At 41.4% G+C, this 25,269-nt stretch overlaps 1 protein-coding gene across 12 annotated transcripts in view; it reads right to left on the bottom strand.

The window, feature by feature from the left end:
- Positions 1-25,269, bottom strand: part of LOC122779225 (neurexin-2-like) — an 84,382-nt gene that overhangs the window by 44,478 nt on the left and 14,635 nt on the right. For 11 of the 12 annotated variants that reach the window (XM_044041386.1, XM_044041392.1, XM_044041384.1 and 8 more), the window contains exons 2-8: positions 17,365-18,492; positions 16,494-16,514; positions 11,520-11,549; positions 11,267-11,278; positions 7,419-7,720; positions 4,809-4,970; positions 305-734 (exon numbers count right to left, since the gene is read on the bottom strand). In XM_044041386.1, coding sequence (XP_043897321.1) covers positions 305-734; positions 4,809-4,970; positions 7,419-7,720; positions 11,267-11,278; positions 11,520-11,549; positions 16,494-16,514; positions 17,365-18,079 — 1,672 coding nt within the window. In that variant the 5' untranslated portion in view covers positions 18,080-18,492. The remainder of the gene's footprint in view (positions 1-304; positions 735-4,808; positions 4,971-7,418; positions 7,721-11,266; positions 11,279-11,519; positions 11,550-16,493; positions 16,515-17,364; positions 18,493-25,269) is intronic. The other variant, XM_044041380.1, reaches the window with a different exon arrangement.

Here is a 25,269-nt window from a genome sequence, read left to right as displayed (position 1 = left end):
TCAAAATGTCATACATATATTATTGCTAATAAAATACTGTTGGAATTCAAACCTAATATGTATGTTTCCTTCCTGAATAACAATGTGCTGATGTGACTGTATCCACACTGGCATGTGGAAAAGCTCACACTAGAACCTTCTCTACTCCATCACGTAGACGGGAGACACAGGAACAGACCGGACGAGAACAGACGGGAACAGACGGGAACAGACAGGAACAGACGAGCACAGACGAGTACAGACGAGCACAGACAGGAACAGACGAGCACAGACGAGTACAGACGAGCACAGACAATTATCTCACCATTGCGTCCGTTCCTGTGAAAGTCCACGTGGCACCACTCGCCGTCACTGAGCCTCGTGTTACTAGCTTTGATCTTGATGCTGCCAGATCCCATATCCATGACCAGGTAGAGAAATCCATCGAGCAGCTCCATGGAGAAGAAGTCGGCCCTGAGCTTCTTGTCGGGCGGCGTTCCCTGCAGACGGCCGTGGCTGAACAGCAGCAGGCCGCTGGGCTCTGTGGTGCGGAAGTCAAAAGATATGGCGCCCGTCTTCTTGGTGTTCCACCGAGGTAACGTCAAGTAGGCAGACGGCGTGTCGAAGGTGACCGGCTCCAGGGCCTCCACGCTCTCACACCTGAATATCAGGTCACCATGGATACTGACCCTCAGGTCTTGATGTTCAGCCAGTCGGGACAGCTCCAGTCTGAACTCATTGTTCTTGTATACCACCTAATAATTGAGGGGAGGAGTCACAGTGAAACAAGAAATACACTTATCAGTAAATATAACATTTGACTCATTTATATGTCATGCATGTGTGTGTGTGTGTGTTAAAATGAGTGCATACTGTGACCAATATAAGACGAGAAGGTGAAGAACGAAGAACCCATCATTGTTATTCAAGGTTTCAAATGTCTACTTCACACTCAGCATCTGCCTGGTTTTCATATTCGTATCACAAGATACATATGAAATAAACAGAATCAACACTAAGCATAAAAGTAGAAGGAAGAAGACGAGCTGAAAAGCTGATTTCAGCTCCTGCTTCTCTGTGTTTTGCTGCAAACATCAGTAGTAGAAGAGATTCAGATCACCCACACAACAGCAAACAGTTACCTGTGTTTATGCTAAATAAATGGAAAAAGATCAAGTCCAGGCAGAGAAGCAGATTTGATCATTATTGACTAATTATAATGTGAAGAGGTAAGTTTTGTACATACATGAGTGTTTATTTCCATGTATTCATTCCATGAAATGCTCATGACGCAGAAGCAGCTACTGATTTAATATTTAACATCCATCTCAGCTAACACTGAAATGCAATATGTACCGACCGGCTCTCGTCCTGAGAGCGTCACACGCGCCGCGTCTCTGCACTGACGTGACACGCACACACACGCACACACACACGCACGCACACACGCTGGACTGTGTGAGCTTAGAGATAAGACTGATAAATATCCAGGTTCACACTCTTCATCAGCGTTTCCATAAGCAATAATAAATCTTTAATAATTCTAAATATTTATATTTCCTTGTCAGTGATAATGAACTTGCTGTTCACAGCGACGTTAAAGGCTTTTGTGTGTGTGTGTGTGTGTCAGACAGAAGCAGACACAAGAGGAACCTGTGCAGCAGTATCTCACGCTCCCAGAATGAAAACTGCGTCCACATAAAGTCACGTTGAGAGGAGACGTGGATACAGTGGATTATTTTCTGCACTGTGGGTTCATCAACATGCACAGCAGGAGAGAGCGATCCTTGTCTCATTTCTATCAGTCACCGTGAGGCCACTCTTATCTGCCACATCACTCTGTGACCAGTCTGAGCCCGAGGTGTCACACCGCACTGCACACAGGACTCACAGCGGAGCAATATCACACTTCACGCTGCCTCACTGTGACTAATTAAGCAGTGAAATCAGATGGTGAAACTTACCATTGAGAAATGAGTGTAACATGCAATTTTTAAATGGGAAGACAGCCACTTAGGGCAGGAACAGAGCATTAGCAGCTGTGACCTCAGTGTGGCTCTCATACGTGCCCAAGGACAACACAGGGAGTGGAATCGTGCTTCAGCAATTCAGTTTCCTGCTTTAAGTGACAAGTTTCCCAAAACATGAGGATGAAACGTTTCTGATACACTGGACGAGGACTTTCTCTGGTGCAGCCACACTGAGAACAATCTGTGAAACACTGAAGTAAAGGAACATAAGGATATTTGTGCAGAAGCTCCTGTGGGCACACAAACAGCAGACCAATACCATTTCAAAGCTCAATTCATCTCTCCCTTCTAGGCGTTGTGTGGCTGTGGCATTCGTCTGAAAGTGGCTATTATTTTTTATGTACCTGATGAACCTGATGGCCTTTACCCAGCAGCACTCACATCTGTTAGCACATAATGTCTACAGAGATTAGTCAGAGCCCAAGCTCTCCACATTCAATAAAACAAGACGGCTGCTGCCCCCAACACAACCACCGCCGCTTATACAACTCTAATATATATATGTGTGTGTGTGTGTACATACGTACATATGACGGTTTTTGTTTTTTTTATATATTATACACACACATATATATATATATATATATATGTTCACAAATGTAAGGCACTCACTTATAGCAATAGCAGCAGTCAGTAACATTGTGTCCACCCACATGTGCCATGCTGTCTCTATAAAAGCAGCCGTGAGTGTGCAGCCTTGTTTAAAGTGGTTAAATCAAACCCTGTGTTCAGGTCAGTGTGAACGTAATGTGAGACCTCTGATGAGGACCAAACACCCAAACTCTGATTGACTCGCTTGAAAGAGATCTCTGTGGTGGTTCATCACTGGTGTGAACTCTGTCGGGAGGAGCAACAGACAGAAATGACTCCTCCTCCTCTACAGGTAAACTAGCACATTTAGCAGCACTTCCAAACCAGCTGAAAAAAGAAAGCTGCGATGTAAAAATAAATGGAAATAACCCTCAAATCCCCAAGACTTGGAAGAACAATTCTCACAAGTCAGAACATAAGAGTTCAAGTCATTTAACTCCACCACACATTTATACATAACTGTGTACATCACAGGACTGAGCATGTAAACCACATGAAGTAAAAACACTCACGAGACTCGAGTATATATAGTATAGTGTTCTATTAACAGATTATATCACTGTACACTGTAGGGTCTCCACTATTGTCACATATGTCATGAACAGTGTTGCGCTAGTTATTGAAAAATAGTAACGAGTTACTTTGTAAAAAAAAAAAGTAACTCTCTTACTTAAACCAAAAAGTAACGCGTTACGGAGAAAGTAACTTTAGTTCCCATTAAATAAAGAGTGAGTTCCCCTCAGTTCTGTACTGACGCGGAATAATACAAACTGTTGATTAACCGTTTCAATTCATTTGCATCCACATCACTGAATCTAATCATCCAAGCAATAAGATCACAAACACGTAACAAGTGCTGTTTTATCATGTGGTGTGTGTGTGTGTGCTCGCTGCTGTGACTCTCGTTAGCTGCTACCTGAGCTGCTACCTGAGCTGCTACCTTAGCTGCTACCTGGGCTGCTACCTTAGCTGCTACCTTAGCTGCTACCTGACCTGCTGCTACCTGAGGCTACCCGCTACCTGGCTGCTACCTGAGCTGCTACCTGAGCTGCTGCCTGAGCTGCTACCTGAGCTGCTACCTTAGCTGCTAACTTTGTGGAAGCATGCCGCTCCTCCAGGTGCTTGAGCAGGTTGCTGTTGCTCGCCGTGGAAAGTGTTTTTGAGCCGGGACAAAGTCTACAAGTTACCGACATGTTGTTTTTCCCGCTGCTCTCAGGTGAAAATAACGTGAATATTTCATGAGAAACTTGTCTTGCCTCTCGCTCGCCGTCATGTCGCCCTGACCTGTCCAGTCCTCTTCGTGGCGCGTGTTTGATTACGTGTGGGACGCTAGAGGGCGACAAGCGCTTTGTTTTTCAATTCAATTCAACTTTATTGACGCTAAAATGTTGCGGGAAGTGTTTTTCCGCTGTAAAACCTCAGCAAGAGGAACGGAGTAACGCAGCGTTTGCTAACGGAAACGGGAAAAAAACAAAAACCCAACGCGTTACATTATTAGTTTCTGAATAGAGTAACGGCGTTACTACCCAACACTGGGACTCGTGAATTGTCTTTAAAGAAAACAATGACAATCTTCAAACTACTGTTTGTTACGTTGAGCTCCAACATTGAGACGCTTTTGCTCACAGCTGAAGCTCCTGCAGCTGTTACTGACCATCAAGTATTCAAGTATATGAATAAATGCTCATGTATTTATACACAGTATATACTGTATATATACACCGCATTAAACAACAAATGACTGTCTGTTTTAGTGAAGTCTCTTCCAAATCCTCCTTCTTAATGCACGTAGCACATCATTTGATTTTTATGAGACTGCTTCACTTCATTAAAAATGTGTGAGGCTGAAATTGTGCATTAACCTATAATTCACAGCTTTGCTTATACTCGTTTATTTCTAAGTACACGATCTTAACTCGCTTACTGAAGATAATCAATGTGGCAGATACAGGCCAGAGTTTAAAGGCCTCAGAACTGTAGAAGCATTGAAGGGAACCAGAGATCACACACAGCTCTTACAAATATTAGGTGCAGTGCTCGCTAAAGGGTTCCAGAATCTCTGAATGCAAATATTCAAAAATATTTCTCCTTCAAACACGACAACAGAAGAATCCACGCACACACTGTCAATGCACACACAATGTTTAGTATAGAGTAAGATTTAGTGTTTCTAGCTCTTTGCTCTGTCTGAAGTCGCTCTGTACTCACATTTTTCAGACAGCCCATGAAGTTGTTGCTGACGGTGGAGCCTGGCAGGTCAGCTGTGTTCAGGCTGCCCCCAATGTAGAAGAGATCATCAGAGCCAAGCATGGTGTAGTCCTCCTGAGTGTAGCCTGTGGTGGTGAGAATCCCATCCACTAAAATCGTCACCTAGGATCCACGGAAGGAGACGGAGGGAAATAAATAACATGGAGACGCTTCAGTTCAGTCATCTCTGCTGGTTTATAACCATTACCGCCAATGACGTGTTGGCTCCAAGCTTAAAACATTATCACATTATCACAGCAACAAAAACAATCACCTCTGTCTAATCGGTGCAGAAAAAGAAAAACGAGGGACATGCTTGTGCTAAGTCGTTACTAATTGGTGTCAAAGCTTTCACAACAACTTCAGTAAAACAGAGCTCGAGTGGAGAGTTGTCATTCATACAATCCTTTATAAAAAGAAACAATCCTTACATCTGTCATTTAGAATCTAATCTAGAGTGGGAGAAATAAAAATAAGAACCAGCTGATGGAGAATGATGACATTTTTACAGGGTTAGTAATATTGTATGATGAATGTATGTATTCTGTGGGTAATGGGGGCGGGACTAGATAAGCTTTTGCTTCTCCCGCTTTCCCTTTCGGTTATGTGACATGACCGAAATAAACATATAAATAAATAAATAAATAAATAAATAAAAATAAATATAAGCGAAAAAACAAATGTCAGAGTGCATACTTGACCCCCCACACACACACACACACACTGAGAACAACTACAACACTTTGCTCATCGTGCAGTCAACATGAAAAATGGAGTTCACCATCTGCCTGATGGGAGGAGCTAATGGTGCTGCTATATTATGATGTCGTCATGTTTTAGTAAATGCAAATAATTTAAAGTGGGAAAACTCATTTTTAAATGTATTTGGTTTGTTAAAAGCCAGACGATGAAGGACTAAAACAGTATCACGAACATAATCTCCAGGTGTCAGGTGTGCAGATTAAAGTCCTGCCTAATATTGATTTATCTGAATCTGCGCTGAAGGACCTGGACAAAGGCTCTGATGTGGGTTTGAGGATCGTGCACATCAGTTTTCACATTTAAACAACAAATCATTTCGAATCACAAAATCTTTCTTCATAATCATTAAATAAAAGCACACATTAGGACGATAGCTGACCTTTCAGTGCAGCTTCTCTACAGTCAGTGATCACCCTTACAGTGAGAACAACAGATGGTGTGTTTTCTATACTGTACACTCCCATTAATACATGAATGCATCATTAATAAAGGTCAGAAAAGGAGAAAGGAAGAGCACCAATCATCAAAAAAAAAAAAGGGAGGGAGATAGAAATAGGAGGAGTTTGAAAAGCACCAGATCTAATAAAACGTTTCCACCAGCGCTCCCTCGAGAGTTACACTTCCTCCCATCCTCGTGTCAGTGAGGAAACTTATCTGAGGACGAGGAGGCAATTTACACAGAGCTGACAGCAAACTGGGGGTAAAGCATTGGATTTCTGCTCTTCTGGAATCAGGGAGACGAAGTAGATGTAGAGGGAAAGTTTATATGCAGGTTAATGTTCACAATGTATGTGTGTGTGTGTGTGTGTGAGAGAAAATGAGCCTCGCGTTAGCAAAGAAACCAATCATTTAGATGCACATTGCATTGAAACATGTTGGCTTTAGTTTGGAGTCAAGTAAATCAACTTCAGTGTGAACTGATCGTATTCTGTTTCTGAAGACTGAAGCACAAAAAGCATTTCTAAAGACATGTTAATGCTCCAGGTTTTTTTTACTTCAGCAGCGGAGTCATCAGGTGTGTCTGATGAATAAGTTCAAAGTAGATATTAGAATATTATTGTCTGTGCTTGAGCGCTTTTAGTATTCAGAGTGGTCAGTGGTCAGTCAGCTGATGAATGATCTCCAAACGTATCACTGCCTCTCTTCACCTGGTGGTTGTTCACAGTCAGCTTGTCAATCAATCTCACTGGAGACAGATGAACCATACAGGGAAAGTACTAGCAGAAACACACACCTGCACAAAAGCGAGTCCTTAATTCAGTGTTTAACATTGCAGGCGTTGATGAGTGGAGCTTTAAGATGCATCATGGTAACTGCACCTTTACTGTGAATGAGTTCAGGAACTCAGCATCTCGTGGCTGACAAAGGTTCAGGTGAGTCTCTGGCATCAAAACTGTCGTTTCAGATGCTTATCACAAATGTGATGGGAGAAATGTTTCACATACACACTCAGTCAGGTCTGATAGTTTTGCTAGACAGAGCCTGGTGACAAAAAACAACAATCACACACACTTCAGCTTTAAGTTTAAAAATAAGAATGTGCAGCAGACGTAAGAAGAATGTTGGAGAATTTCTTCCAATAAGGTAAAAATGACCTTTACTGCAGTCTTCTGGGTGCAAATGGAAAAAAAAGCAAGTGGCTGATTAGAAAAGGATTCATTTCCAACAAAGCAATTTATTTCATGAGAAAGAGGGCAATGACCTACTACAGGTTTGTAATATCCAGCAGAGCAGAAACAGTATATATGTTCTGCATCATGTCTTATTCTGAGCAGGATGTGACATCACAGGCAGAGGACGCATACACACCTGACGTAGGTTGCGCGTCACTCGAACATCATGCCAGACGTTGTCATTAAACTTCCCGCTGGCCGGTTCCACCAGAGCCTCAAAAGCACCAGAGCCCAGATTGATGACGAGCCACAGAGCTCCGTTCCTCAGCGACAGGTTGACGTAGTCGGCCGACTTCCCCGTGTGGAGCAGCAGGCCGTTCCTCTGCAGCGTACGGAAGGACAGCGTGATCTCATCCAAACTGCTCTGAATGGGCGTCTGGGACAGGTTGTAGCTGAAGAATTCATTGCCTTTAAATGTGGCCACTGACTCCTCCTGCCCTGAGAGGGGAGCACAATCATCATCTTAGAGGATCAACACTGAACTACTTCTGTATCACTAACACCACATCTTTCACACTGTGTGTTTTACATTCTGATGGTCTCCAAAGCCAGGGAGACGACCTGCAGCAGCACACAGACAGACAGGAGACACACGGACAGACAGACAGACAGACAGACGACCTTGCACACACACGCTACAGTAGCTCATATTATCACATCCACACAATCTTAATGTTATTAAAATACAGTGCAACAACAACAAATATAAAGGTGTGTTAACACCTGTCTCTCTGCCTGTCTCTCTGCCTGTTTAAATATGATTCCCCCTGTGTTCAGTAACACGAGTGTTCAGTAAATGTTGACTTGTGAACAGCAGCAGCATCACCTGAGCAGAGATCAGCTCGTTAAGACGTGGACAAGTTCCATTTTGGACTCATGCTGTGGAAGAACACTGAAGGTAACACACTGAGAGCTTACATGTCATGTTGATAACCCGAGGGCACAATGATCATTTAACCTAGTTTCCAAGAAAGGATAACACAGATTATTCCACACAAGATGATTTACATCATATCCCGTACACACGTGTCCCACCCTGACGAGCTCGGGTCACCAACAACAACAACAACAACAACCTGTCGTCTGCAGCAAACATATTTACCAGCTTATGAAAAAGGAAATATTGCTTTCTCTAACGTCATGGCATTAGAGATCGTGACTGCAGCAGATTGTTAGCAGACTGTGGGGTTAGAACCATCAACCTTCTCCACTGACTGTGGTTATACAATTATACAATTATTACGCCAAACCTTCTGTGTTAATGGACGTCTGTGTGAACTGAAATAGCACGATCAGCAGAATACACAGCACTGTTCACCTCATGTCCTCACACTCCTCTCTAAGGTCAGGTTCAAACACAGGTGAGTCCTTGAGTAACTGCTTATGGCCAATGCTATAAAATGCACAGCTACAAAATACAGGGAGAGATAAAGCATTGTGTGAGACAGTTTATAGCATCTGGTGTGGCCCATGTGCCTGCATCTAAAACAGATGATGTGTAAAGGTGCTGCCCAGAGCTGGGCATTAGCTGCTAGCTGCCACATCAGGGGGAAGGACATCATCTGCAACTAGGTGCTATTATGTCACCTGTCCTCGTCTCACTGGCCGCACCACATACAGAGGAGGGCAACATGTGTCACTCATTAATATTAACTTTTACAGCTGATTCATTTCAAAGTGGCACAGATGGCAGCTGTTGACTTTGTCTCCTGCTCAGGGACAGAGAGTCAGTTATATTAGCATTAACCAGTCCTCCATCGGAAAATGTACAGAACACCCAGGATCCTCATCATCGTTATCATCATCATCTTTATCATCGTGGTCATCATCATTGTTATCATGTTTATCATCATTATCATCTTTACCGTCGTTATCGTCTTTATCGTCTTTATCAACTTTATCATTGCTATCGTCTTTATCATCGTTATCATCCTTATCTTTATCATTGTTATCATCTTTATCATTATCATCTTTATCATTGTTATCATCTTTATCATCTTTTTCATTGTTATCATTGTTATCATCTTTATCATTGTTATCATCTTTATCATTGTTATCATCTTTATCGTCGTTATCATTTTTACCGTTGTTATCGTCTATATTGTAGTTATCATCGTTATCATCTTTATCATCTTCATCATTGTTATCATCTTTATCATCGTTATCATCATTATCTTTTTCATTGTTATCTTTATCATCTTTATCATTGTTATCATCTTTATCGTCGTTATCATCTTTATCATCTTTATCATCGTTATCTTTATCATCTATATCATCTTTATCATCGTTATCATCTTTATCATTGTTATCATCTTTATAGATGGTTATCATTTTTAGTCATTATCGTCTATATCATCGTTATCGTCTTTATCATCTTCATCATTGTTATCATCTTTATCATCGTTATCATCCTTATCTTTTTCATTGTTATCTTTATCATCTTTATCATAGTTATCATCTTTATCGTCGTTATCATCTTTATCATCGTTATCATCGTTATCATCTTTATCATCTATATCATCTTTATCATTTTTATCATCGTTATCATTTTTATCATCGTTATCATCTTTATCATCTTTATCATCGTTATCATCTTTATCATTGTTATCATCTTTATCGTCGTTATCATTTTTACCGTCATTATCGTCTATATCGTAGTTATCGTCTTTATCATCGTTATCTCTTATCATCTTCATCATTGTTATCATCTTTAGTTATCATCTTTATCATCGTTATCATCGTTATCATCTTTATCATCGTTATCATCTTTATCATATTTATCATCGTTATCATATTTATCATGGCTCTGGTAATCCAAATAAAACAGAAGGATCAGAGCTAGTATTTACAGCCTATTTTAACATTTAGTTGGGAAACAAAACAGATTCTGCTAATGAATGTAGATTCTGTAGATTCTTTTTTTAAAAAACAAGACTAAAAATACTGCACGGCGGCAACAACAACAACAACACGCAAACAAATATGCACTAACAGATTTCTGTCAAAATATACCCAAGAAAATACTTTGAGAGAACAGATGAAGGAGCATTTTAGTGTTCAATGTGGAGAATGAGGACTTGAGCAGTGTGTTGCTGCCAGCAGGTCATCAAAGCCAATTCTCTGTTTAGAGGAAAAACGGATTACCATGGAGACAGGTTGGATATGTTTATCTGAATCTCACAATATGTGGTAGAAAAGCGAAAGCATATATTCATATATATACACACACACACACACACACAGACTGCCGCCCTTTTATGCAGCCAGAACATCCATTTCCTGTAATGTAAAGCGCTTTACCTACATAACCTGCATGAATGTTTTTCTTCTGTGCCTCTTAATTGCAGGACTGTAGCTTTGCTATGATTTAGATGTTATTCAGCACAGAGATAATGATCACTCTGGAGTGTGCGCTCCAGCAAAACCCTGCTAGGGACAAATATCTGCAGGTTATTTGAAGGATGGTTGTATAGGTGTTGACACATTATGAACTCTGACTTCAGCAAACACACGCTGGGAATCAGTCCTGGACTCTCACAGATAACACAGCTGATTAAGCCTGTGATCAGAAGGCGTTTTGTGACCCTTGTCGAGGCTCAGCCTCTGTGTCTCAATCCAAATGTTCTGTGTTCTTTACTAAACATGTTTATTTTTCTTAACATCAGCCTTTTGTTATTATTAAGTGTTTGTTCTTCTGTCCTAATGTGTCAATACCTAAAATGACATCACTTTAAAAGCGGTGTTTATGTGGACATTTAACCACCAATGCATATCATTTGAAGTGATCTACACGCACGCCAACAATTACATTTTTAAGAGAGGAAATTCCTGTACATATTTTATTGGTGTTACTTTGTGTGCTGACATAGGAGACACCGTCAGAGCTCAGTTCCTTTATTCTTAATTACTGACACCTTTTTACCTCCTTTGAAAACACCATGAAACCAAACTGAAGAGACGCTATGAGCATATTAAATGAATTACCTTGGCGAAAAACTGCAGAGGTCAAAGGTGATGTTCCAGTAGTTCAGTCAGTGGTCAGGACAAGGGTTTGACGGACAAAAATTGAATGAGTAGTGAGCATAACATGACAGGAAGCAAAAAACAAAGAGGCAAGTATATGAGAAAAGAGGAGAGGAAAGATTAGTGCAGCACATTTAACTGGAATGATTTCAGGGGAGGGGGAATGTTGTGATCAGGTGGCTGGCAAGAAAAAGCAAACCAATAGACCCCATACCTTGGCGGTTTAACATCAGGTGCGCCAGACCTTGAGGGAAAGAACAGAAAAAGGATACGAAAACAGGAAGTTCATAAAGAGGTTTGGGAGAACAAAAGCATTGTCACAATGTTGGACTGCAGTTTGTGACAGACATCCTGGGGAAGGTTCGGATGTCAAAGTTCAAACTCAAATATAAAGGGGAAATCAAACTAAAAACAGACAGACATCTCAAAGGAGAAGGAGGAAGGCAAGGAGAGAAAAAAACATCTTGATTGGTGCAACCCTTTAAGGTAGTTGCTCACACAGATGCTTTTTTCTAAATGGAACACATACTGTATGTTTTCTTGATGCAGACAATGTTTGAGATGTATTTAGATATTCTTGAAGCTGAAGTGATCTCTCTCTCTCTCTCTCGAAGTGCGCTCTACAGGCTTAATCTCACATCTTCACTTATTGATACACGGGTATTTTGTATGTAAAGGCTCAATGAGCCTATTGCAGTGTGTGTTTTATGGAAGGACTGAAGTGTCTTTAAGAAGTTTTGAGAGCAGAACGGTAGGACACGCAAACATCCTGCAGCAGGTCAGTCACACCTGACATTTGGATGCAGCTGAAACAGAAAGCTGCACTGTATTAAAAATAAACCACATCCCACCTCCAAGGTGACGAGATGAGTCCAATGCAGAGGTGGCAACAGTAAAACATGCATAATATAGTAAAACTGAAGGTAACATGGCACATTATGACGGACATAAATTCACATGATCAGTTAAGTATATAAAAGTATGTAAACTGGTCTGCCTGTGCACAGTAAGCAGAGTCTGAGGCGTGACCGGCCATGATCAGCTGACCAGCAGCCATGATCAGCCATGATGAGCCATGATCAGCCATGATGAGCCATGATCAGAGACACAGAAACACTCCCTGCTAACCCTGCTCAGCATCCCTCGCCTCACACGTGATGGCAGACAGGAGAGGATGACACGACGCCTCTGCTGAGAACATGTACCACACACACAGTCATTCAAGGCTGCTGTCATCAGGGCATCAGCATGAACGCTTCTCACACGGTGAGTCCCAGTGCAGTCATTAGGTAAAGCCTTATGAGGAGGAAATCTCCTTCACACTCCTCCTGAAGTGAAAGGTGGTTCAAGCTGTGACTCTTGATGTGGAATGGACATGATAACTCCTGGGATGGTCTTTGCCTGCCAGCATGTGGCTTAATGTGACAGTGTGTCATCACAAACTTAGACGAGTTCACCTGTAATCGTGTCCACACCCCAAACAGACATGCTGCCTCTCAGGTGATCTCATTCTCACTCCATGTACTAAAGTGGAGGTTATGAGCACATTATAAGGACGTCAGCTTCATAGAGTGAATATAAAAATGGATCTGTCGTCTTCTCGTATGAAAAGTCAGGGAAGAAGGATGGAAGTCGCACTGCTGTCATAACTCTGATCCTACTTCTGATCTCTGCTGATCATCGGACAAAAGAGTCCATCGCAAGACGCCTGTCCGTCACAGGACGCCTGTCCATCACAGGACAACAGTCCATCACAGGACGCCTGTCCGTCACAGGACATCAGTCCATCACAGGACGCCTGTCCGTCACAGGACATCAGTCCATCACAGGACACCTGTCCATCACAGGACATCAGTCCATCACAAGACGCCTGTCCGTCACAGGACACCTGTCCATCACAGGACACCTGTCCATCATAGGACATCAGTCCATCACAGGACGCCTGTCCGTCAGAGGACACCTGTCCGTCACAGGACATCAGTCCATCATAGTACATCAGTCCATCACAGGACATCAGTCCATCACAGGACATCCACATCACACGGACATCATCTGTCACATCACAGGACATCAGTCCACAGGACATCAGTCCATCAGTCCATCACAGACATCAGTCCATCACAGGACGCCGTCACAGGACACCTGTCCATCACAGGACATCAGTCCATCATAGGACATTAGTCCATCACAGGACATCAGTCCATCACAGGACACCTGTCATGTCCATCACAGGACATCAGTCCACACCAATCACAGGACACCTGTCCATCATCACAGGACATCAGTCCACAGGACGACAGGACGCTGTCCATCACAGGACATCAGTCCCATGTCCACAGGACATCAGTCAGGACATCAGTCCATCACAGGACATCAGTCCATCACAGGACGCATCACAGGACATCAGTCATCATCACATCACAGGACTCCACAGACAATCAGGAGTCCATCACAGGACACCTGTCCATCACAGGACATCAGTCCATCACAGGACATCAGTCCATCACAGGACGCCTGTCCGTCACAGGACTCCACAGAAACAGGAGTTCAAACCAGTCACTTTCTTGTCGTGAGGCAACAATTTGAGCCAGTGCCACCACGTGGCTCTGGATAAGTGTATGGACTGTTTCCCAATATAACTAAAGACCAGAACCAGTCCCAAAGCCAGAATGGCCCGGTCTAATCTTTCACTCTGCTGCTTTGACCTGAAGGATTTGAAGCTGTAATGACCTCACACAGAAAGAACTGACCTGTGACCTGTGACCTGTGACCCTGACTGAGGGAAACAATTAGAAGGTGCTGATGTTGATGTCGTACTGGACCAGCCTTCCATCCAAACACATGAAGAGCCTGGATCTAATATACATGCATGTACTCGTTCTGCTTTTAAGATAAGAATGTGATAGAAAATCATTCTATTACAAATATTAACGACACACAACGTAAAAACCTCCATATTCGTGTTTTGTATTGTTAATCACCAAACTGTGTTTTTATTGACATTACATGTCATTTAGCAGACGCTGAACTCGCGACCATGAAGTCTTTGGCACGCAGGGCACCGGTCTTAACCACTGAGCCACTCCACCACGAGAGGTTATTGATTTTAACCTCTTGCCAACTTTAGTTTTAACCTTTTTCTTTTAACCTTTTTAAATCAGTCAAAGGAACTGTATTAGGACGTCACTAAATAATAAGAGGCACAAATGATCATGTGACAAAAGCACAATAATCGTGTTTACACCAAGTGAACATTAGGAAAAGCTGAGTTTATTATTATTATTATTATTATTATTATTAGGTTAATGAATACATTAAGAGTGGGAGAAACACAGCTAAATGTTGGGAGCGCTCAGTCACTGACTGTCATTAACAGAGATTTAGTGAGAAAACACCTGTTTTTCCAGGAAAAGTCCAGCTGTAATGAGGGATTAGAAACACTATCTCAGTCATCATCACGGCAGTTCTGTGTGTTTCTCTGTTTCTTATCTCTTCTCCACAGACACCAGAGGATGCTGCACTCTTGTGGCACCGGAGCGTGGCCTACCGTGGCGTCTGTCCGCACAGACGTCCAGTGGATGAACACTGTGTCAAAGCCACAGCTGAGAACAAATATAGCATATGGGTTAACATCTTAGCCAACTGTGAAGGGAGTGGGCGATTTCTCGAATGCATACGTTTGTCTATTTACGTCAAAGACTTGCTGCTGAACAGCACATGAAACATCTAGCGAGTGTGATTTTGCTCCACGTCGAGCTTTAATCCAATAAAATGTATGATATGCTCATATTTCATAATGATGATGATGTCTTTTTGCTGTGAGCACATCCACAGCGTCTTTGCTCACATTAAAGAAAGATTAAAGCTCGTTTTTGGAAAATGTGCAAAAATGACATCGATTAACATTTCACAGTCACCTCGTCCTACTTTGTTTTATAGCTGAGAGAATACAGCATGTATGTGTGAGCCATCATTACATTACTGTTGAGTATCTGTAGAAGTCGTCATCCTTGCATTATAATATGAAGAGGTTAATATATCAATACATTTTGATTCTGTTCAACAGTTGTATTTATTTTACACGCAAATGTTTGATACGTCTGAAAGAACAACTATTTAAAAGAAAATTGGAATCAACAACGTTAAGAATTGATGAGCAGAATGAGAATCGGAACAGGAATTCATTAACTTCAAACAATGCCCACATTGTAGCTCAATTACACAGTAATTACAAAATTTAAGATGAACTTAAAACATGATTGTTTCTTCATATTCAGCCCGACTCCACACACAGTTCCTTATATTCTCCATGACAATGAAGATGCTCCATGAGGAAACACGAAGTGTAATAAGATCTTATCTTACACATTGTAAGATAAGATAATAAGATAATACTAATAATAATAATAACGATGTGTGAGCAGGTGTGTGTCAGTAAGAGTGATTTATAATGTGCAGCCTGTGCTCATCTTCCACAGTAACAGCCGTCCTTAGAGGGGAGATGGATGCCTCGCCCTGGTTCATGTTCAGTGTGTGCACCTTGTTAGAAACCAATCCTGTGTCTCTGTGGTCAGTGAAAATGTTACCCGTCATTTTCTGCTTGAGATTTGTTCCACCGGTGAAAAAAAACCATCATACGTTATTACAAATATATGTATAATGCAGAGGTTATTACAATTTCATGAACGTCACTGTCTCAGGATTCTGTTGTTAGACCAGAAGATTTACATCGATATGCCACACACTGACCGCAGACGATAATGGCATCAAAAATGGAGTAAATCTTCACAATAAGCAGAAGATTTTAGGAGAAAATGTTCACTGAAGAAAAGGGAAAATAGAGATGTTATCAATATTTAAAGGACATGTCCCTGTACAGTCACTGTACACAGTACTGTGTGTTTTCTGAATCACCCTGCACTGCAGACCTCTCCAGTCACCTTGAGCAAACTGATTATACAAACAATGAGCATTCAGCACATTAAGCACTTGCTGCGTGACCTTGTGACCACTGGAAGAATATCTCTCTTTAGCTTAATTTGTTGGATGTCAGAACTGCAGTCCAAACTGACAATAGCAACCTGATAATAACCAACACAATCTCTCACACTGAGGCTGTGCTAACGAGAGCATCACAGAAAACAAATGATGCTTCTCATTATCCTCACTGTATAATGCATGGTCTTACCTTCTACCTCTCTCTGGACAGCTGCAGGAGAAAAAGGGAAAAAAAAACAGCAGAAGATCACTCACTATATTTACTTTGAAAAACACAACAGGTGACGAGCGCTCATCTTTTTCTTACATGCATGACATACATCATCTACTTTAGTTCTGTTGGTCTGTACAGAAGGAACAAAGGCTGTTTTCATGACTTTAGCATGTAAGAGTAGTTAAAAAACATGAATGTTCCATGTTCAGGAAAACTCTGGATCTCTTTTTCTGGAAACTTAAAACCACGTCAAGCAAAAACAATATGACTCGGGCAGCGACGTCCAATCCTGTCATTTTTAGCTTTAAAAAATCAGGGCACGTAAAAGCTGTCCCCATTTTGTGTTTTTGACATTTGAAAGACCAAATGACCTAATCACTGACTTTTAATTGAAAATAGTCTGTATCTGAATCATCATACGCTCACTTAATTATCTTTTTGGTACATGTTCACTTTATGTTGTGATCCAAATGAACGAAATCCATGCTGTGTTGTGTATACGTTTGTATTTGAGTATATATCACACTGTAACAGTGTTCTATACTGTTACAGTGTTACAGTATAGAACACTGTTACAGTGTATCACACTGTTACAGTATAGAACACTGTAACAGTGTTCTATACTGTAACAGTGTATCACACTGTTACAGTATAAAACACATTTACAGTATAGAACACTGTAAATGTGTTCTATACTGTAAGTATAGAACACTGTTACAGTATAGAACACTGTTACCGTATAGAAGAGTATATCACACTGTAAAATAAAAAATGTCACAAAACAACACAAATTGATAGCAATGCTAAAAATAGATGGCGTGAGAAACAGAGGGGATGCTTTTCTCACCTTCATGGCAGTACCTTCCCTTGAAGCTGGTACTGATGCAGTCACACAGGATCTCTCCTTGGCTGACGGAGCACAGGCCGTTGTTGTTGCAGGGAGAGTGGGTTTCACATATGTACTCCAGGTCACTGTGAACAGCCTGACCGTCCAGCAGAAGAGGCAGAGCCTCCCCCAGTTTCAAATTGGCTATCAGGCCGTGGAATGGCGGCTCATATTTGACAGTGCTTGACGTCAGGGCAGAGAGACGCACATCAGGTGGGATCCCGCCTACGTAGAGGTCACTGACAACAACCATCTCTTTTCTCTTAGACTTCACCTCGGCCACCTTCTCCTCGTTGTCCACCATCAGCTTGGTCTCTCTGAAATTACGAGAAAGGAGGATTCTGTGCCAGCGCTGGTCATTGATGCGTGTCTCTGTGTGCAGGGAGGCTGGTTCAGCACAGTGGATGGTGAAGCGCATCTGGACCCTGCCTTCGGAAATGAGAAGCTCCAGAAAGTCGCAGTTCCCTCCGTCGTCCAGATAGAGCACCAGGGCTTTGCTAGTGTTGGTTTTCAGAATAAAGCTGAGCTCACCTGTTGTCGTAGCATCCCATTGGCCATAACGTGTCCACTGACCAGGAACCCCCTCATATTCCAACGCTATTCCTGTTAGCACCAACTTGGCTAACAACAGTAACCAGGAAGCCTTGTTTTTACAGCTGCCCATGATGATTAGCATCTGTAACCACTGACTCACTGTGCTCTCTAATTCAAAGGTACAAGTTCAGCTGTGAGGAGCAAAGACAAAATCTAGTGTCTGCACTTATTTTTAAGATGAGCTGAAATGTCCCACATGCGGTTAAAGAGATTCTTTAGCCTTGAACATCGATCCTGTTTATCCTGATTCTTTTTGTCATCTCTCCATGCGTGACACGTGACGGACTGTACACGAAAAACAAGGTACATTGCAAAACACTTTGCATCTATTTTGGATCAGCGAAGAAAGAGAACAAACAACACTGTGAGCTTCCTCGTCTTCGCCATCCACTGTCTTGGCCTCCCTCCATCCAGTGCTGTTTCTGTCAGTACTCCATGGGTTTGCTAGGCCTGCCGCCGAGGTGCAGCTGCCATTCTCCTCAGCCTGTCATCATCCTAAGACATAAAAGAACATACAAGAAGAGCAGTCAATGAAAAGCTGTAACAACGACAACAATCAACGAGGCAACAGCAAAACAACTCATTACAACAGCACAGACGGAAACATGGAGCGGAATAGAGTTCAGCTTCTGTCAGTCCCACAACGTGAACAAGCATCATGGTAAACATCAACAAACATCATGGTAAACATCAACAAACATCATGGTCAACATCAACAAACATCATGGTCAACATCAACAAACATCATGGTCAACATTAACATCATGGTCACATCAACAAACATCATGGGTCAACATCAACAAACATCATGGTAAACATCAAACATCATGGTAAACATCAACAAACATCATGGTCAACATCAACAAACATCATGGTAAACATCAACATCATGGTAAACATCAACAAACATCATGGTCAACATCAACAAACATCATGGTAAACATCAACAAACATCATGGTAAAATCAACATCATGGTAAACATCAACAAACATCAACAAACATCATGGTCAACATCAACAAACATCATGGTCAACATTAACATAAAGATAAATGTAAAGATAAAGGTAAAGATAAGGGTAAAGATAAAGGTAAAGATAAAGGTAAGGGTAAAGGTAAAGATAAAGGTAAGGATAAAGGTAAAGATAAGGGTAAAGATAAGGGTAAAGGTAAAGATAAAGATAAGGGTAAAGGTAAAGATAAGGGTAAAGGTAAAGATAAGGGTAAAGGTAAAGGTAAGGGTAAAAGTAAAGATAAAGGTAAGGATAAATGTAAAGATAAGGTAAAGTAAAGATAAGGGTAAAGATAAGGTAAAGGTAAAGATAAAAGGTAAAGATAAGGGTAAGATAAGGTAAAGGTAAAGATAAAGGTAAGGATAAAGATAAGGGTAAAGGTAAGGGTAAAGGTAAAGATAAAGGTAAGGGTAAAGGTAAAGATAAAGGTAAAGATAAAGGTAAGGGTAAAGGTAAAGATAAAGGTAAGGATAAGTAAAGATAAATAAGGTAAAGGTAAAGATAAGTAAAGATAAGGTAAAGGTAAAGATAAAGGTAAAGATAAAGGTAAAGGATAAGGTAAAGATAAGGGTAATAAGGTAAAGGTAAAGATAAAGGTAAAGATAAAGGTAAGGATAAGTAAAGATAAGGGTAAACGTAAAGATAATAAAGATAAGGGTAAAGGTAAAGATAAGGGTAAAGGTAAAGATAAGGGTAAAGATAAGGGTAAAGGTAAAGATAAGGGTAAAGATCATGGCCACAGTGGAGAAAATCGGGGCCTCGATGCTGAAGCATGTGAACACATCAGCGCTTCACTTCACGTCATTCACACAGAGAGAGAGGAAAACACCAGAAAGACCAGCGCTGCTTTCCAAGGCACTGTTGGTACAAGTGTGTTTCATAAGCACTGATGTTTTGCTGCGATGCATGGCCTCACTAACTTCAGTGATGCTGAGCCCCTTAAGCCCTCTGCACTCTCTGGGCTCAAGCTAAGACGTTACAGGCAGCAACAAACACACAAACAAACCCAATCAATACTTTGTGATAACAAAAGAGGCTTTGCCTCCGAGGCCTAAGGACACAAATAATGTTACTAGTCTTTGACTGAACTGTGGTGTGTGTGTGTGTGTGTGTGTGTGTGTGTGTGTGTGTGTGTGTGTGTGGTGGCGCTGACACTGAGAATGAGCCTGTCACTGAAAACAGCACTGACAGTGTGGACAATTAACAAAAGGCTCAACTAAGAAAACTACACCTGTTTAACACTATTCTGCATCAAAGTGCACACAGACAATCAGCTGTTCCACATGATCCACTGATCCTGTCATTAACAAATGCTTTGTTCTGGCATCAGTTTACCATAATACTCCCATAATACTCCCATAATACTCCCATAATACTCCCATATACCCTCAAACACACACTGCTGCTTTTCTCTGTGGGCTTTGGAAAGAGAAAACAAAGCTATTTACAAACTTCTCGAGCACAAATGTGAAATAAAGTGTCAAGCACAGATTGTATCAGGTAAGTCTGATGTTAAGCTCCTATATTGTGTTGTTCCTGGGGCAGGAAGAAGGCGGCGGCTCACACAGCATCACTGTGAACCACATGTTAGTTCCTCAGATAACCAAACTCTCCCTTTTACTCATTGATATTAAGCTTGGAGCAGCAGCTGCTGTCCAGTCATCTGGTGCAATTAAGTCTGGAGAAACTGCAAATATTCAAAGAGACACAATTTGTATTTAAAGGATGAAAATGTATTTATCTTTTCATTATTATCACAGAGAACAAACAGGCATTAATGAATGTATCGTCCACAGTCGCAGCCTGGTGTTTTTCCTGCGTCTGTGCCAAAGAAGTCACTGCAGTCCAAATCCCTATTAAAAGCACATAAAGGGCTAACACCGTTGTGTGATCCAATTAAGTGATCAAAAGCAAAATCAGCAGCTACAATCTATTACAACCAATTTACATAACTAAGTGCAACAACACTGTAGATTTCATGCTGCAGCTAACACAGATTACACGACAATAAATATTAATACCAACAAACTTGTCAAGTAAAAGCTCTGAATGACAGAAAGAGCTGAAGAATAATCTTAATGTTCTTAATGTTCTCTCTCATTCACAGACGTTTTTAAGCAGAAGCAAAGGCACATCATCCAAGTCTCTGCCACAGAGACATATTATATGAAGGTGAGTCTCCTGCTGATGATGGGCTGCTACAGTTGGGTTTATTTGCTAAAGGTAGACATCGCAAGAAAGAGCGCATTACATCAAATTCACAGTTCTCATCACCGTCTCCCTGAAGTATCAAAAAGCTCCAGGCTGGGAGAAAACCCTTAAAGTGATATCCTGGAAGGTCATAAAATCTGACACTCTCCTCACAGGATGATTTGCAATTTACTGGGGCCACGCTTGCTTTGTGAAATGCTTCCAACAGCTTCCTGCAGTTGGAAGCTATATACAGTATACTGTATATATATATATATATATATATATATGTACACCGTATGAGTTATCACCAGCACTTATGACTATAATAAACGTTCAGACTCACCATTAACGACCATCACTTCTTCTTTATTAACTCTTGATGATCACTATGTATATAATCCACCCATCATGGATTATTTTGAGTTGTGGAGGTAAAGTACAGCAGAAGTCTTTTATCACATCATTATCACACATGATCACACATTATGAGGCCAGTGAAGCAGCTGAAGCAGCTGAAGCCATGGCGATGTGTCCCTCCTTTCTCGTGCCTGTGCTGGAAAATCTTCAGATCCACATGGTGAAGAAGAAAGTTAAACATTTGTTAACTTCTGCCCACATGCAGCTCCACTGCAGTTTAGCTCTGTGTGACATCCCGGACGGTCCCACTGGATGAATGAGCAGCATTTCATTTAACAGACACGCACATACAGCATTCAACAATGGCTCAGGAGAAGGAGGTGGAGGGCTCTCCACATACCATCCTTTCAACCGTACACGATCAATAGATTCTCTTCTGAGGAACATCTCCACCGTCTGTAATTACTGCAGCACTGTGGAGGCCATGACACAGACTTAACAATGCTGGAATAGTGACAGTGAACAGTGAGGATAGAATGAACAGGTACATTTCACCTGTTCAATCAGTTTCAAAAACAAGGATCTGAACGTTAAAAAGGTCACGTATGATTTCATGAAGATAAAGAATGCGAGTAAATGATGTTTGAATCTGAATCCAACTTCTTCTCTTGCTTCATTTCTACATTTGACCAAAGTAAGTTCTAGAATTATACATGATATGAATCCAGCATCTGTTTCCTATTAGAGAACTGGTGAAGGTTGAACAGCCCATCGTTCTCTAAACGGAGCCTGCAAAACTATGAAAGCCATTTCAATAGACCTATAGACACAAAGGAAAATATGCTGCACTCCCAGTCTAGTAGAGGTATGGGACTGCCGACTTGTCACCAGATCTCTGTAACCTTAGGCTTTAAGAAGCAGAGCAGAGCAGGTGAGCAGCAGGATGTTACTCGTTGAAGGGAGAACTATCTAAAGAATTATCTGTGCCAAAGTAATCCCAGCAAATAACATTGATTCTTTGACGCTGTGGTCTGTTGAGGTTGTGAATGATCTCATTTACATATTTGTCCACTAACCCTGATCTCAGTGAATTAACATTGATCACCTTTAAATGATCAAGGTCTTCATAAAGAAGTTGGTTTGGTGCTCAGGCATCTGAAGCATCTGGAGACAACAGTGCATTCAGAAAAGTGAGAGAAGAGCAACTGTTCTTTTCTTTATGACGTGCTGTAAACGCGGTCACATGACTCGGACTCTGAGTCTGCATGTGAACTTGTTAATCCTATAATCATAGTAAAAAGGGAAGGTTATCATATTGTAATTGACTATAAAACACGCTGCTGTATCGACATGTGTAGAAAGATTTAAAATTCAATTAAAACAACAAAATGAGACGAGATGATGAGAGGCGTAATTATACTTCAAAGTAAAATAAAAAGTCGGTTTAACTGTACTTTTTATCTTATAACAATTTACAATATACTTGAAAATGAATGAAATAATAATATGAAACTGAGAAATGACTGGTCAAATACTTTCCATCATAATACGATGATCATTATTATTATCATTATTATTCTGTGTCAGTGGTTTAAAGCCTTTGAACGACTCAAATTAAGAACCAGGAGTACATTCTGAATTAAACATCACACACACACACACACACACACACACGTGGGCATCTGCTGAATCAGTTTCAACCACTGCACGTCAAGAGAGAAAAGAACAGTAGTGATGATGATGATGATGATGATGATGAGACACAGAATCATCGCGTAACCAATTTAAAGATGGAACCTAATTTGGCCTGAAATGGAACAAAGACTTGACCCAAATACAATGAGATGAAAGTTTCCTGCTGCCTCAGAACAAGTCAGATTCATTCAGACTGTGAAACATGAATGAATGTGTTTATTGTTGAATTGATTTCTTTAAAGAACTTCGAGACAAAGTCAATAATCTTCAGAGGACAAAGAAGTGGATCATGAACAGTTCAGAGTAAACGCTCAGCACCAAGTCAACTTTTTCACTAACTGCAGGAACTCTGGGGAAACGGTTGGTTAGGCATCGCACGACCAGAGGAACTGTTCACTAATATCAAGGTGAAGTTTTTTCTCACGCCTGTCTCCTCTCGAGGGACAGCAGGAGACACAGGAGACACAGGAGACACAGGACATGACGCAGAACAGACAAAGAGCAAATGTATGTCAGCGTTAAATCATTTCATTAAAGGTTTATGCAACGACTCAGTGACAACAGTAGTTAAATCTCCAGTGACAAAATATCCTTTCTCTTTTTTTTACTGTAGCCTTTTATGTTATGGATATATCATTTATAGTAAGTCATAAAAATCCAACCTAAACCACCGAAGAGAGACAAAACCAGACTGACACACTTTGATGCCACAAATGTGATTAAATAAATCAAAACAATGAGTGGGATTCATCTAATCACAGCGGTCGATCCAAAACAAATCATTTTAAAAACGTTACTGAATACAATGACAAATCAAAAAGCTATTATGAAGTTTCTTCGTGTCATCAACGCAGAACTGAGACACAAAACACTGGTCATGTGCATGTGTTTGTCCTGCGTTGTCACCTTTCAGCACCTGTGTGGTGAACAGCGACATGTGCGTCTTTATACTCTTCTGACAACCAGGCTCATATGTGTCATGTTTTAATGACAGTATTTGTAAATAAAGTTAATCATTATTTGTACATGGAGACGAGCATGCGCACAGGCGTCCGCTGCGCTCGCACGTGGCACCACACAAATGACCCCTCGCTGTTTGATTTCCACAAACACTACACAGTGTGTGTCCGTGCGCTCATTAACAGTCACGCGTGTTCTTCATGTCACGTGTTTGAGGCGTAGTTCACCCGTCACGCAGGCGTATGTGCAGCGGCGCACGTTAAAGGTTTGATGTCACCGCATAGGCGTTGTACGCGCGTTTTTAGTATAGTGCGCCCCTGCTATATACACACACACACACACAGAGAGAATCATTTTAAATAGAAAACAAAAAGCTTGTTGTGTGTAATCATAAATAAAGTTGATGAAATATTTTTCATCAACAAGTTGAAACATGGACTGTGAAACTGTGTCCAGCACATAAATAGAACATGCACGTCTAATATGAGAAGGTAAAAGTCACTCAGGAGCCGCTGTTACAAGGACAGCGCCCGCCCTCCACCCTGCAGACACAGGCTGCTCAGCTGTGTGGGATCGCTCCAACAAGCTGCTCCCTCAGTCTGGCCCAGCTAGAGGGTCTTACACCGTTTGCTGGGTGTCTGTAAAAGCTGCTTCACTGAGCTGTTGTTGGCAGCTTTTGTGCTGGAATAAATTCTGCCTCGTGTTGGCCATGCAAGCGACTCCTCTGTGGATCTGTAGCAGCCTGGAAAGAAGCTTCTCCTTTCATCAACTTAATACTGGAAGACAAGTATGCTGGAAACAGCTGAAGTCATAGTTCTATACTTCTATAAGTATAATATGGCAGAATGTTACATCTGTGTTACATGTGAAATGCTTCAGATCACATCAGCATACATTTTAACTTTCCGACGAGGGAGAACAACACTCTGGACCAGGTCTACTGCAACATGAAGGGAGCCTACAAGGCTGTGCCTCGGCCTCACTTTGGTCAGTCCGACCACATCTCAGCTTTTCTCTACCCCGCATACAGACAACGCCTCAAGCAAGCCCCCCCCC

Source organism: Solea senegalensis, linkage group LG13 (genome assembly GCF_019176455.1).
Source record: "Solea senegalensis isolate Sse05_10M linkage group LG13, IFAPA_SoseM_1, whole genome shotgun sequence".
In the NCBI taxonomy this organism is placed as follows: Eukaryota; Metazoa; Chordata; class Actinopteri; order Pleuronectiformes; family Soleidae; genus Solea; species Solea senegalensis.
The sequence above is the reverse complement of the archived record's forward strand: the minus strand, read 5'-3'. Positions and strand labels throughout refer to the sequence as shown.